This window comes from Narcine bancroftii, chromosome 4 (assembly GCF_036971445.1).
Source record: "Narcine bancroftii isolate sNarBan1 chromosome 4, sNarBan1.hap1, whole genome shotgun sequence".
Lineage (NCBI taxonomy): Eukaryota > Metazoa > Chordata > Chondrichthyes > Torpediniformes > Narcinidae > Narcine > Narcine bancroftii.
Window position 1 is genome coordinate 120198215 of NC_091472.1, and position 13187 is coordinate 120211401.

The 13187-nt window shown below is 44.9% G+C and overlaps 1 protein-coding gene across 2 annotated transcripts in view; it reads left to right on the forward strand.

Moving 5' to 3' along the window:
• LOC138761059 (tricarboxylate transport protein B, mitochondrial) overlaps positions 1–13187 on the forward strand; it is a 49708-nt gene that overhangs the window by 19724 nt on the left and 16797 nt on the right. Inside the window, exons 2-3 of one of the 2 annotated variants that reach the window (XM_069932620.1) lie at positions 10861–10968; positions 11738–11837. In XM_069932620.1, coding sequence (XP_069788721.1) covers positions 10861–10968; positions 11738–11837 — 208 coding nt within the window. The remainder of the gene's footprint in view (positions 1–10860; positions 10969–11737; positions 11838–13187) is intronic. The other variant, XM_069932621.1, reaches the window with a different exon arrangement.

The window sequence follows — 13187 nt, forward strand, 5'->3', positions numbered from 1 at the left end:
GGCCGCTGCTGTGATACACATCCCACCCCCTTTTGCCATGAGAAGCCAGCTGCTCTACAAAAAAGGACTAAGCTCGCCGCCTTTTCTGCCTTTTGCATAAAAGGTAAATTTATCTTTTTTTAAAAAAAAATCTTTTGTGCATCAAACCCCTAATGACGCAGCCAGATAGGACACTCACGATTGTGCTCTTGTAAAATGTTGTCAAGATGGGGACCAGTAACCTTGCCCTACTCAACTCCTGAGGAGGTGTAGGCACTGCTCTACCTTCCTGACCATGGGTTTAGTGTGCGGTGTTTCTGATTTGATTTTTCAAACTGCCCAATTTTATTTGTGCTGCTTGATGTTTTGAAAACTAACCGTAACCCTCAGCTGCCAACCTTTGACTTATTTCTAAGCACCGAGCCTCCACAACGGTGCCAAATCTCTTGACGAGTTTCTCCAGAGAATCTGCACAAGCATCACGAGCCCTCTGCTGAATTTAAATTCTCAATGACACGCGAGGCTGTTGGTTGCCTTGAGAAACAGTGGTGCCCCTGTGCGATTCAATCATTCCATTTGAAGCTGCCCCTTTGAATGTAGTGTTAAGTGCTCCTCCACCCCGCTTCCACTTTACAAACCAGACCTGTGAACATATTCCCTGTTTAAACCTCATCTGGGTTCTTAAACGACGGGAGAACTGGATGTAGTGAGATTATTTGAGCAGCAGATCTTTGAAATTCTGTATCATAAGCCCCTTTTACACAGCCTCTTCAATGTGGGAATATTGTGCCTTTATTGTGACATGCCATTCTGTGTAAAAGGTACAAACATGGAATGGGGAAGGGAGTCATTGTAGTCCCACCTTTAAACCGGCAGAGGAGGTAGCCACAGACCCGAAGTGCATTATGCTGGTGTTGTTTGATTTAGTGTTTTTTAAAAAAAACATAAAGCCGGCTTAATTATAGGTCTTCTTTACGGCAATGTGCAGGATCTCTGTGTAATAAGGGCTATAGAGAGGAATATGGTCTGAATATAGATTTTAGAACATAGAACATTACACCACAATACAGATCCTTCAGCCCATGATGTTTTGCCAACCTGTGTAAACCTATTCCACAATGTACCTAACCCTCTCTTTTTCTTTCATCCACGTGCCCTATCTGAGGTTCTATTGAACGAGCCTCCACCACCACACCTGGAGATTTTCTTTGATCAAAGGTGGTGGAGCTGTAGCTGAGCAGATCCCATGAAGTGGTGGAGCAGGCTCAAGAGGTTGTGTGCCGAGCTCCTGCTTCAGTGCGCTAATAGAGAGGTGGGATGAGCTGGATGTGCTTTGGCTGCCACAGACCTAGTGGTCCAGGCACACATTCCCCAGCAGGAACTCCATTCAGCCATTTTCCTCCTCCTGATGTCTGGATCCCTCTCCTGGGGAGGGTCCAAGTACTGTGCTATGTGCTTGAACCCAACAGTATGGTCCAGGGTGCAGACTAGTATACCTTAGCCAGTGATATGAAGCTTTGTTATAAATGGGCTCTGGTGAACTCAACTATTACTGATATAATAACCAAGTAAAATGTAAAACAAGACTGTAAATTTAAGTTTATTTGTCACATTATACCTTCTTTCACTACTGTAGACTGAGGTTCCCACCTGCTTCAAAAGGGCATCAATCATCCTGGTGTCCAAGAGGAGCAGGGTGAGCTGCCTCAATGGCAATCGCCCAGTAGCACTAACATCTACTGTGATGAAGTGTTTTAAGAGGTTGATCTTGGTCAGAATTATCACGTACCTAAACAAAGATCTGGACCCACTGCAATTTGCCTATTTTCACAATCTCTCCACTCAGCTCTGGATCACCTCGAAAACAGCAACTCATACAGACAGCTGCTCTTCACGGATTACAGCTCAGCCTTCAACTCCATTATTCCCTCAGTGCTGGTCAAGAGGCTCCAAATCCTGGGCCTCTTCACCCCACTCTGCAACTTGATCCTTGACTTACTCATCCAAAGACTACAGTCAGTACGAATTGGAAACAACGTCTCCTCCTCACTGATCATCAACACAGCCGCACCTCAAGGATACTTGCTTACCCCTCTGCTCTACTCATTGTACACTCATGACAGCCTGGCCAGGTACAATTCCAATGCTAAGAATTAAGGGGCAGAGGTTTAGAGGTAACATGAGGGGGAACTTCTTTACTCAGAGAGTGGTAGCCGTGTGGAATGATCTTCCGGGAGAAATAGTGGCGGCGGAGTCAATTGAATTATTTAAGAAAAGGTTGGACAGGTATATGGATGAGAAGAAGATGGAGGGTTATGGGCATTGTGCAGGGAGGTGGGACTAGAAAGAGGTGTTTGGTTCGGTGCGGACTAGAAGGGCCTAATGGCCTGTTTCCGTGCTGTAATTGTTATGTTATATGTTATGTTATATGCTATCTACAATTTTGCCTATGAGACCAACTCTTGTATTCAATACTTGGAATTATGAAGGTCAATATGCCAAAAGCTCTATTTACAACCCAGATCCCTCTTCTACCGCACACCTCAGTGCCCTACCCTTTTCAGTGTATGTTCTTTCTTAGTTTGTCCTTTCAAAATGCAACACCTCACACTTGTCTGCATTAAATTCCATCTGCCATTTTTCCAGCTGGTCCAGATCCCCCTGGAAGCTTTGAAAACCTTTGCCGTCTACAACACCTCCAATCTTAGTGTCATCTGCAAACTTGCTGATCTGATGTATCGCATTATCATCCAGATCATTGATATAGATGACAAACAACTATGGTCCCAGCACCAATCCCTGAGGCACACCACTAGTTACAGGCCTCCAGTCTGAGAAACAATCATCCACCACTACTCACTGGCTTCTCCCATCCAGCCATTTTTGAATCCAGTTCACTATTTCACCATGAATACCTAACATCTGAACCTTCCTGACTACCTCCCATGTGGGACATTGTCAAAGGCCTTACTAGAATCCATGTAGACATCATCCACAGCCTTTCCTTCATCAACTTTCCAGGTAACCTCCTTGATAAACTCTTTCTTTTCTTCTTTGGCTTGGCTTCGCGGACGAAGATTTATGGAGGGGGTAAATGTCCATGTCAACTGCAGGCTCGATTGTGGCTGACAAGTCCGATGCGGGACAGACAGACACGGTTGCAGGGGAAAATTGGTTGGTTGGGGTTGGGTGTTGGGTTTTTCCTCCTTTGCCTCTATCAGATTGGTAAAACACAACCTACCATTCACAAATGTTGACTATCCCTAATCAGTCCCTGGCTATCTAATTAATTGTATATCTGATCTCTTAGAACACCGTCCACTAATTTACCTACTACTGATGTCAGGCTTACCAGCCTATAATTTCCGGGGTTACTTTTGAAGTCTTTTTTAAACAATGGAACAATGTGTGTTACCCTCCAATTTTCCAGCACCACACCTGTTCCTAACAACATTTTAAATATTTCTGCCAGAGCTACTGCAATATCTACCTCAAGGTCCAAGGGACTGTGTTTTCAGGCTCTTGAGATTTATCCACCCTTATTTGCTTTAAGACAGCAAGCACACCCTCCTTTTTAATCTGTATAGGCTCCATTACCTCACAGCTTGTTTTCATTACTTCCCACGATTCTGTGCCTGTTTTCTGTGTCAATACTGACACCAAAAAAAAAACATTTAAGATCTCCCCATCTCTTTTGGCTCCATACATAGTTGACCACTCTGATCTTCAAGGGGACTAGTTTTTGTCCATTGCTATCCTTTTGCTCTTCATAAGCCTGAAGAATGATTGGGTGATAATAGCACAGGAAGCGATTCAACCCATTGATCCCTAGGCAGATAAGTTATCTGTAGGACAGTTGGATGGTGTGGTACTGTGTTACCAGTTAGGTCAACTGGTGAGCTTGCTGAATCTCATCAGTGGGTTTGCTGCTGTTTCTTTGAGAAGGAAATCTGTTGTCCTTAATAGTGTGGCCATGCACTACACACCAACTCTGCCATGGACTGGTCTTGTCTATCAGCTGCTGATGGCATCAATCTGTAACAATGAAGCAGAGACCAATCAGCATCCAGGAACCCACATACCAAGTGGACATCAGAAGTTTAGCCAGGCCACCTTGGTTGTTGCCCTCAGTCACTGAACACCTTTGCTTTCTGCATCAAAATACAAGCGTGGACTTGTCCGACAAATTTAAATTCTATTCTGTACAACGAAAGCGGATGCAAGTAGCAAGGAGGAAGGGGCAATTTACAGCTACCGATTAACCTTGTAATGTGCATACCTTTGGGATATGAGAGGAGAATATGCAAACTCCAGTGGTTTTTTTGTCTTCTTATTTTCCTCATTGTTTTCTCCAATATATTTTCTCTTGTTGTATATCTTAGGAATTTTACTAGAATGGATCTTGGTTTTTGTTGTGGTTGTGGTTTAGGGGCTAATGTTCTGTGTGCCCTTTCTATTTCCATTTCTTCCTGTAATTCTGGTCTTCCTAGGACCCTGGGGATCCATTCATTTATAAATTCTCTCATATTCTTGCCTTCTTCATCTTCCTTAAGGCCCACTATCTTTATATTGTTTCTTCTATTATAATTTTCCATTATATCTATCTTCTGAGCAAACAGCTCTTGTGTCTCTTTAACTTTTTTATCAGATTCTTCTAATTTCTTTTTTAAGTCATCTACTTCCATTTCTATGGCTGTTTCTCGTTCTTCCACCTTGTCCACTCTTTTTCCTGTATCTGACATGATCATTTCTAATCTATTCACTTTTTCTTATGTACTTTTTATTCTTCTTTTTATTTCACTGAATTCTTGTGATTGCCATTCTTTTACTGATTCCATATATTCTTTAAAAAAAATATATCCATGTACTTGCCCTTCCCTTCATCTTCCATTTCTCTGTTCCTCCTCTTCTTCTTCTGAGTCCACTCCAGGATCTGTGTCCTTTGCCTCTGTCTCTTCTGGTTTTCTTGTTGGGTTGTTTGTTTTATTTTGTTGGGTATTTTTGGTCTTCTTATTTTTACTAGAAGTGTCTTGCTGCTGGTCTTCTTCCTCTGGGTTGGTCATCTGTTGTTTCTTTGATTTCTTTTTACTCTCTTCTTTCTTGTTCTTGTTATTTTCTATGTTTTCCTCTTGCTGCTTTGTTGTGGTTGTCAATTTCAGCTGTGGAGATCGACTCCTCAGCTGGACCCCCCTCCCGTCAGTGTTATTTTTGTCTTGCTCATCGCGCATGCGCGACTCCTCGCGAAATTTTGTTTGGCTCCGTGAGCCAATTTTGTAGTCCCGAGTTCGGGGCTTCGACTGACCTTAGGGAGCAGGCTTCTCTCTCCACGGCGGGCCTCCTCGTACAGGTAAGGCCTTCACCTTCTTCTTCCGACATCTTTTCTTCTTCTCTTCTTCCCATTGCTTTTGGCTTTTCTTTTTTCGCTGCCGTTTTCTCCACACCTTTACTTTCACTTTATTTTGGTTTTTGTGTTTGTGCCTTTGTTTTTTCACTGTCTTTTTTTTACTTTTCCGGAGAGGGCTGGAGTTCCCCAACCGGCCACTACTCCATCACGTGACTCCCCCCTGAGAATATGCAAACTCCATGCAGACATTGTCAGAGATCAGGGTGTTTTCCCTCCCCTCGGCCAGGGGAATTATAGAATGACTCCAGCAAGTCTCTTAGCAGCTCCACGTAAAGCCTGAACCGCTGCATTTCCATAAACAATTCACTCTATATGTTACATGCAACTGACAGCCAACAGCACATGATATGGCCAACATGTCTGGTGGTACTGATTTACAGTGTGGTTGGGCTCCCTCCATTCTTTCCCCAGAGAGCTGTGATGGAGTGAGTGTTCGCTCAAGTACAAAGTACAAGGTACAGGATTTGAGTGAACTCATGAACCAGGATAAACATGTTGACAAGAACAAATTGCTGGTAAATATTATGTAGGGTGAGCACAGGGCAACAAACAGCTTGCCTTAAAAGTACAGAAAGCATCTCCCAGCCCCCAGGAGGAGTATCATTCACACTAAGCCTACATGTTCTCCCCACATTCTCATCAATTTCACGAGGAGCCATTTACAGTGGCCAATTAACCTACCAACCTGCATGTCTTTTGGGGGTAGGACTAAACCTACCTTGCCACAGGAAGAGTATGCAAAGTCCCTGCAGGCACCTCCCTCCTCCCTGAAGTCAGGATTGAACCCAGGTCTCTGGCACAGTGAGGCATCGGTTCCACTGAATGTGTAATTGGGCCACCCCAATTTGGGATTTCCACATGTAGAATCAAACTCGGGCTGCCAAGGAGAAAACCCGAACCCTATCTGCTGGACCCAACCCCACCATTTCGAGGGTGTGGCTGAGAGTTGAGCTGGTAGCAGTTTCTAAAATCACAAGGGAAATTGATATGGGTGGATGGGCACAGTCTTTATCCCAGGATGACAGATCGTAAAACCCATAGTGCGCAGGTTTCAGGTCAGAAGGGAAAGATTTAAAGGGCCAACATGGCCTGTTTCCGCTCCGTAAATGGTTATATGGTTATATGATTTGCACATTTTTCAAATGAAGTTTTGGTTATGTGGAACAAACTATCAGAGAATGTGGCAGATATGGGCAAAATTACAAAGTTTAAAACTTATACAGATACATGCATAGGAAAGCTTTAGAGAGACATGATAATGAATTTATTGTGCTATGCATTGTCCAATGTACACATGCACTGAAATTCTTACTGGCTGCAGCTGAACAGGTACTTTATAACCATATAACCATTTACGGAGCGCAAACCAGCCATGTTGGCCTTTCGAGTCCGCACCGGTTCACTGATTTTATGCGCCCTCTTCAGGCATTGGTCCCGGTAGATCTTCATTCAATAACGATGGGCGAATTCAATGCAGGTGGAATCAGATAATAGCAAAACTATGAGCAAACAGATTGGCTGTCTGTGTACCAAAAATAGTAAAACTTGACGAAACTGCTTTGTTAGAAAAAAAACCAACTCCAGCTATAATAGTATATTGAACTGAAAAAGACAATAAAAATAATAAATATTCACAGTTATTCTTGTACAAAAAAAAGGGACCGCATTAGTGCAGACAGTCCCTTCGTGGTGTTGGAGCAGTCAACAATTAGTGTAACAAGGGGAGAGTCAAGAGTCTGATGGTTGTTGGAAATAAACTGTTCTTGAACGTAGAGGTGCTAGTCTTCGGGCTTCTGTACCTCCTGCCCGACAGTAGCAGTGAGAAGAGGATGTGACCAGGGTAATGGGGTATTTTTTGATGTTGGCTGCCCTCTTGAGACAGAGATGAATTCAGTGAATACATTTATGGACAAAACACAGGCAAACTGGACCAAGTAAGATAGGCACAGAACAATTGGGCCAAATGGCCTGCTTGTGTTCCCTGAACTTTGGATTGAAAAATAATAGGGACTGGATCTGTGGTAGTGAGACCCAGGTATTTAACTGGAATGTTTCCAGTCACTGAGATTAAGTTGTTGAGCAAGCGTTTAGTGTTTACTGTGTGTAGTGGGGGTTGTACAGAGAGCCAATAAAAATGTGTTATCTTCCTGCTGCAAGCAGTTGAGCAACCTCATTGTGTCCCAATCATGAAGCAGCTCAGAGGAAAGGATTGGCACATCCTTGAGCCACTTTCTTGGCCTGCATGCTTGAGGAAGAGCAGGGGGAGGGGATGAGCCAAACATGGGAAAACAAGCCCTGTTTTAAAATAAACTTACTTATTTTGCCATTTTCATTCATTCAATTATTGTGGATTGTGAGAGGTTCATGGTGTTTTGGATTGAGAAAAGGTTAACGGTTTCATTTTCAACACCCTTGCCGATGAGTTACACCCATGGAATCATGGAGTAGTCCCACTGCAGTGAACTGGGATTCACTGGTAGTGTGTTGTGCTGAATGCTGGCCCTGCCTCCCAGCTCCACCCCATCTGCTCACATATAACCCTGGTTTCCCGCCTAAACCCAGAACCCTTCTGAAGACTACTGTGAGTCCCTATCTTTAGATATAAGCTAATAAAAACATTTGTTCTCCCTCCAGTCATTAGAGCTTTTATTCACACTGCACCCACCACACATAAAAGCTGATCAGCCCATTGCTTTACTTCCAGCCCCTAGCAGAGCAGTCATTTTTAGTCCTCTCTCTTGACTCTTTCTCCATTGCCCTGCAAACTATCTCTCTGGCTGATCCTGTTCACTCCGAGAAGTTCTGAGTCTGCTACCACAACCCTGCAATCACTGGGTTCCAGATTGCAATACTTTTCATACAGCATTTCATTTTCCTGTACAAATGCCTTGTACATTTTGCTCCTCTGTACCCCTAGGGGCTGTTAATGGGGAATGAGTGCCCTCTCCACCAAGGGGGGGGTCTGTCTCTGCTACAAAATTCTCCAGGACTCCGCCACTTACCGAGCAAGCCCTACTCTGCTTTGATTTAACAAAGCGAAAACACCAGATCCATTGCCAAGAAGGCCCAACAACGCATTTACTTCCTGCAGAGGTTGAGGAAAGTCCAGCTTCCACCCTCACTATATTTCCACAGGGGATGCATTGAGAGCATCCTATGTAACTGAATCACTGCCTGGTTGAGGAACTGCACCATCCCAGAATAAGTTCCTCCAACAGATAGTAAAGACCGCTGAGGGGATTTATTGGAGTCTCTCTCCCTGCCATGATGGACATTTATAACAGCCATTGTTTGTGGAAAGCCATAAACTTTGTGAAGAACTCCAGACACCCCTCCTGCAATCTGCTCTCCCTCCTGCCATCCGGGAAGAGGTACTTACAACCAGATTACGAGACAACTTTCTCCCCCCCAAGCCATGAAGCTTTTGAACTCCAGGGGTACACAGGGCTAGTATATGAAACATGATATTTATAAGTGATATGTTATTTTTAAAAAAGTTTCAGATGCAATTTATCCATGTAAATAACCAGCTCCACAGTCCGGAGAAACATTATTTTGTTTTTCACTGTACTCTGCAATGATTATGGTATGAACGACAAATAAAACAACTTGACTTGATAACTTGTCTGAATTAAATTCCATTTGCTACTCCATGGATTTGAAGGATGACCTTACTTCTGATTTTGCAACCAGAAGCCATGTCTCCATGAAGGTTTGCCACTGGTAACCTTGCATGTCCATCTGTCCCACCAGAAACCAGAAAGCAAATAAATTCTCTTCTATCCCATGATCCAATTGGTTGATTTCTGCCAGCAATGAAACCTCTTGTATACACCTCTCAACCCTCCCTACAATATCTTTATAACACGTGTATCTTTTAAAGAAAATAACAAAAAGCACCATATTGGGTGACACAATTAAAGTAGCAGTTAGCGCAGCATTTACAGCACCAGCGACGGGTTTGAATCCAGCCTATCTAAGGAGTTTTTGTGTTCTCCCCATAACTGTGTGGGTTTCCTGTTTCCTCCTATGTTCCAAAAATGTGCGTGGTTAGTAGGTTATCTTGTCACGTGGGTGTATTCAATTGGGAAGGCTCTTTATTGTGCTATAACTCCAAATTAAATTTAATTTACCAATGATTTTACTCCTCCCCAAGATTGGTTGGAGTTCTGTGCCCAAGGTGCTTTGCACAAGTCTGAAGCCACCAGAAAATCTTAATATAATAAGGAACAGCCACATGCAAATACCAAGTGAAGTTATTCTATCTAACATTTAGATTTATAATGAGATGTTTCAACGTTAATGCACTGCTAGTACTTTAAATTTTTTTTAAATTTTGACATACAGCATGGTAACAGGCCATTTCGGCTCCCGAGTCTGTACCGCCCAATTTACACCCATTAACTTGCACGCCCCCCCAGGAACATTTTAAATGGTGGGAGGAAACCAGAGGCCCTAGAGAAAACCCAAACTTCTTACAGACAACACTGGACTCGAACCCCAGTCTGGACTCTATTGCTGGCGCTGTAAATGTGTTGCGCTAACTGCTACACCAACCATGCACAGCTTGCTCCCCTTTTTGCCCTGACTTGTGGTGTTTTGTGGTGTGCAGGAGGGAACATTGGGGAAGGAAGTGTTGGACTCCTGTTCTGGGCTCCAGGGATTTGATTGATGGATTGTCAGCCACGTCAGGGAGGGTGGGGCTCTGTGTGCTGAGTCAGGATGATACAGGGTAAGGCCCAGCTGCCTGGATCACACTGCCAAGTGAAGTAGTGGAAGCAGAAAGAACATCCACGTTTATGAGGAATTTAGATAGGCCCATTAACCAGGTTGAGCAGCATGGGAGAGATTTGTCAGCATTTTGGGCTGGAACCCTTCATCAGGAATGTGTTTCTTTTATCCTCTTGCCTCTCTCTCTCCCTTTGTCTGATGTCTGCCATCAATTGCTTCTGCCCATTTTCCTTCACTTCTTCCTGGTTCATCTCTCCTTACTGGCCCTTGTCTTACCCCCCCCCCCCCCCCCCCCAACTCCCTGTCCTGATTTGTTTAACAATTTGAGTGGTATGATTAGTGTAGCGGTTAGCGCCATGTTATTAGAGCTCCAGCAACCTGGGTCTGTCGCTGTTTGTACGTTCTCCCCATGTCTGCATGGGTTTCCTCTGTGTGCTCCGGTTTCCTTCCACATGCCAAAAGCATGCAGGATCAGAAGGTTAATTGATCACTGCACACTGCATTAGTGCTGGATTTTCTGTTTGTGTGGTACATTACAGATTTTAAATTGGTCAGGACAATGTCCATACATGTAGTTTAATGTGAATGCGAAAGTTTTTAGTATTGGCTCCTGCTGGCTTGTGGACCAGTTGGGCCTGTTACTGTGCTGTCTCTCTTAATTAAAAATTCGAAGCATTAATCAGAGCTGATTTCCCTGCTGTGGGTTGTTATCTGGGACTTTACTGAGTTCCCCTTTCCCTATGCAGGTGGGATTGCAGGAGGCATTGAGATCTGCATCACCTTCCCCACAGAGTACGTGAAGACGCAGCTCCAGTTGGATGAGAAGGCAAACCCGCCCCGGTACAAGGGCATCAGTAGGTATCCTGAGGAACTTTGCTGCTCTTTCACACCTTTGGTCGCCATGCGTCTCACTGGGTGGAAATGTCTTCCACATTCTCTGCGTTTGGTTCGTCCGCTCCCAGAGCCTCTCTTAAACCAGAGAGCCTGGTTTAAGTTGTGGAGAAGTATAGCAGGGACCTTTGAGTCTGTACCAATCATCCACCACCCATTTGCATTAATCCCTCATTAATCCATTTGTTCTCCCTATATTCTGACAACTCTCTGCCCCAACCCCCAAGGGTTTCTGGGAGCTACCCTTCACTGTATGTTTGATCTTCCCAAGACCACCTTGACAAGGGCTCAATGCTCTAGAAGAGGCGATGTCTCTTTTCAGCTGTGAGCTGATTGAAAGATTTGGATATTTTCCTGGCTCTGCTGGCTGGCTGTGTGTGCACGCACAGCAAGGTCCCACAAAGAGCAGCTAGATAATACAGTGTTTTGCCTGTGCTGGGCTTGGTACTGACTTCAGAATGCTTCATTGTTTATTTAATTGGTTTGGGGAGGGGGCTGGATGTTGTTCAGGAGACACTGTTGATACTTGTGAGAGGCTGAAATGGCTTTGGCTTAACCTCTGGCAGGGCAGCTTCCCCCCCTCTCCCCCCAAACCCCATGCTGATACCAGGAGGGTATCAGCGTGGAGCATCAGGAGGCATTGACTCAGAGTCAGCTAGAAGGGGCCCCCTCCTATGGGAAAATAGTGACAAGTTAACACCCTGGATGGCTGCCTGATCTTGTGTCTTCCAGGTGACTGTGTGAAGCAGACGGTGCAGGGGCACGGGGTGAAGGGGCTCTATCGGGGTCTCAGCTCCCTGCTCTACGGCTCCATTCCCAAAGCGGCAGTCAGGTAAGTGCTGGGCCGCCCGATGGACAGAGAGCAACCTAACCCTCCTCCGTACCCCTCGCCTGCCTCTCCAGTTGCACTTCCTTGACCCTGTTCCTGGTCTTCCCTTGGTGCTGGTCAGTATGATGGGATGTTTCCACCCTCCCCTGTATTTATTCCTATCCGAGCTACCCACTGTTGCTTTGGGGCCTGGACGGGAGAGACAGATGGAATGTCCCAGAGGCACAAGCTGAGAATTCGAACAAAAGATCCTTCTGGTTGAGGGAGTCACTGCCTGAACAAAGAGCTTCCTGAGTGCTTTCTCCTCGTGCACGTCGAACAGACACCAGCTTTTAGTGCCTACTGCTTTTTCATCCCCTTGCCACTGGCTGCAAACACAATCCAAGCTGAAACTCGCTCTGGGCTCTTGGGAAGAGAGCCGCTACTTCCGACCTTAACCCCTAACGCTCCACGGCCGAGTCTCTTGGTCTTGGCTTACTTGCACTGCAGAAGAGCAGCTGATGAGCCACAAAATGTTCCTTGGGACCTCTGCCGGGGAAGCATACCCACTTCCTTTCAGACATTTCTTCTTCAGACAAGATGCATCAAAATTCTTCCTCACTGCAGCCACACAGGTATCCCAACAACTATAGTATATATGACCACAATGAGTGAAGACCAGGGAAAAAAAGATAATAAATACACCAGGACAGACAGATAAATATTCACTGTTGCAGTTAGTGTAAGAGAAGAGAGTGATGACGTTTCAGTAGTGTAAATGGATCTTTTGTTGGCCCCAGAGTAGTTTATAGTCAGGGAAGTACAGGGAGATTCAGGGCCCTGATAGCTGTTGAAAAATAACAGTTCCTGAGCCTACAGTTGCTGGTCTTCAGGCTTCTGTACCTCTGTCCGAAGGCAGCAGTGAGAAGCGGTTGTGACCAGGGTGGTCCTTCATGATGTTATAACCATATAACCATTTACAGAGCGGAAACAGGCCATGTCGGCCTTTCGAGTCCGCACTGGTTCACTAGAACAACTCCATTAGCTCGATCCTCCCGCTCTCCACCAATATCCCTCCAACCCCCTCACCTCCCATGTACACATCTAACCTTCTCTTAAATGATAGAAGGGGCCCTGCCGCAACTATCTCATTCGGAAGATCATTCCATTCTGCCACCACTCTCATGAATTCCACAGATTCACCACCCTCTGGGTAAAGTAATTCCTCCTCCTCTTGTAGAAATTCCTCCTCACCTAACGACAGGGAAGATACTAGTCCCTGCACATCCCTTCATAATTATCCCTTCCCCAGTTAAGCACTTTCCCAGTTTGATTCCTTTTCCTTAGCTTGGCTGCCTTCTTTGGGCAGCACTT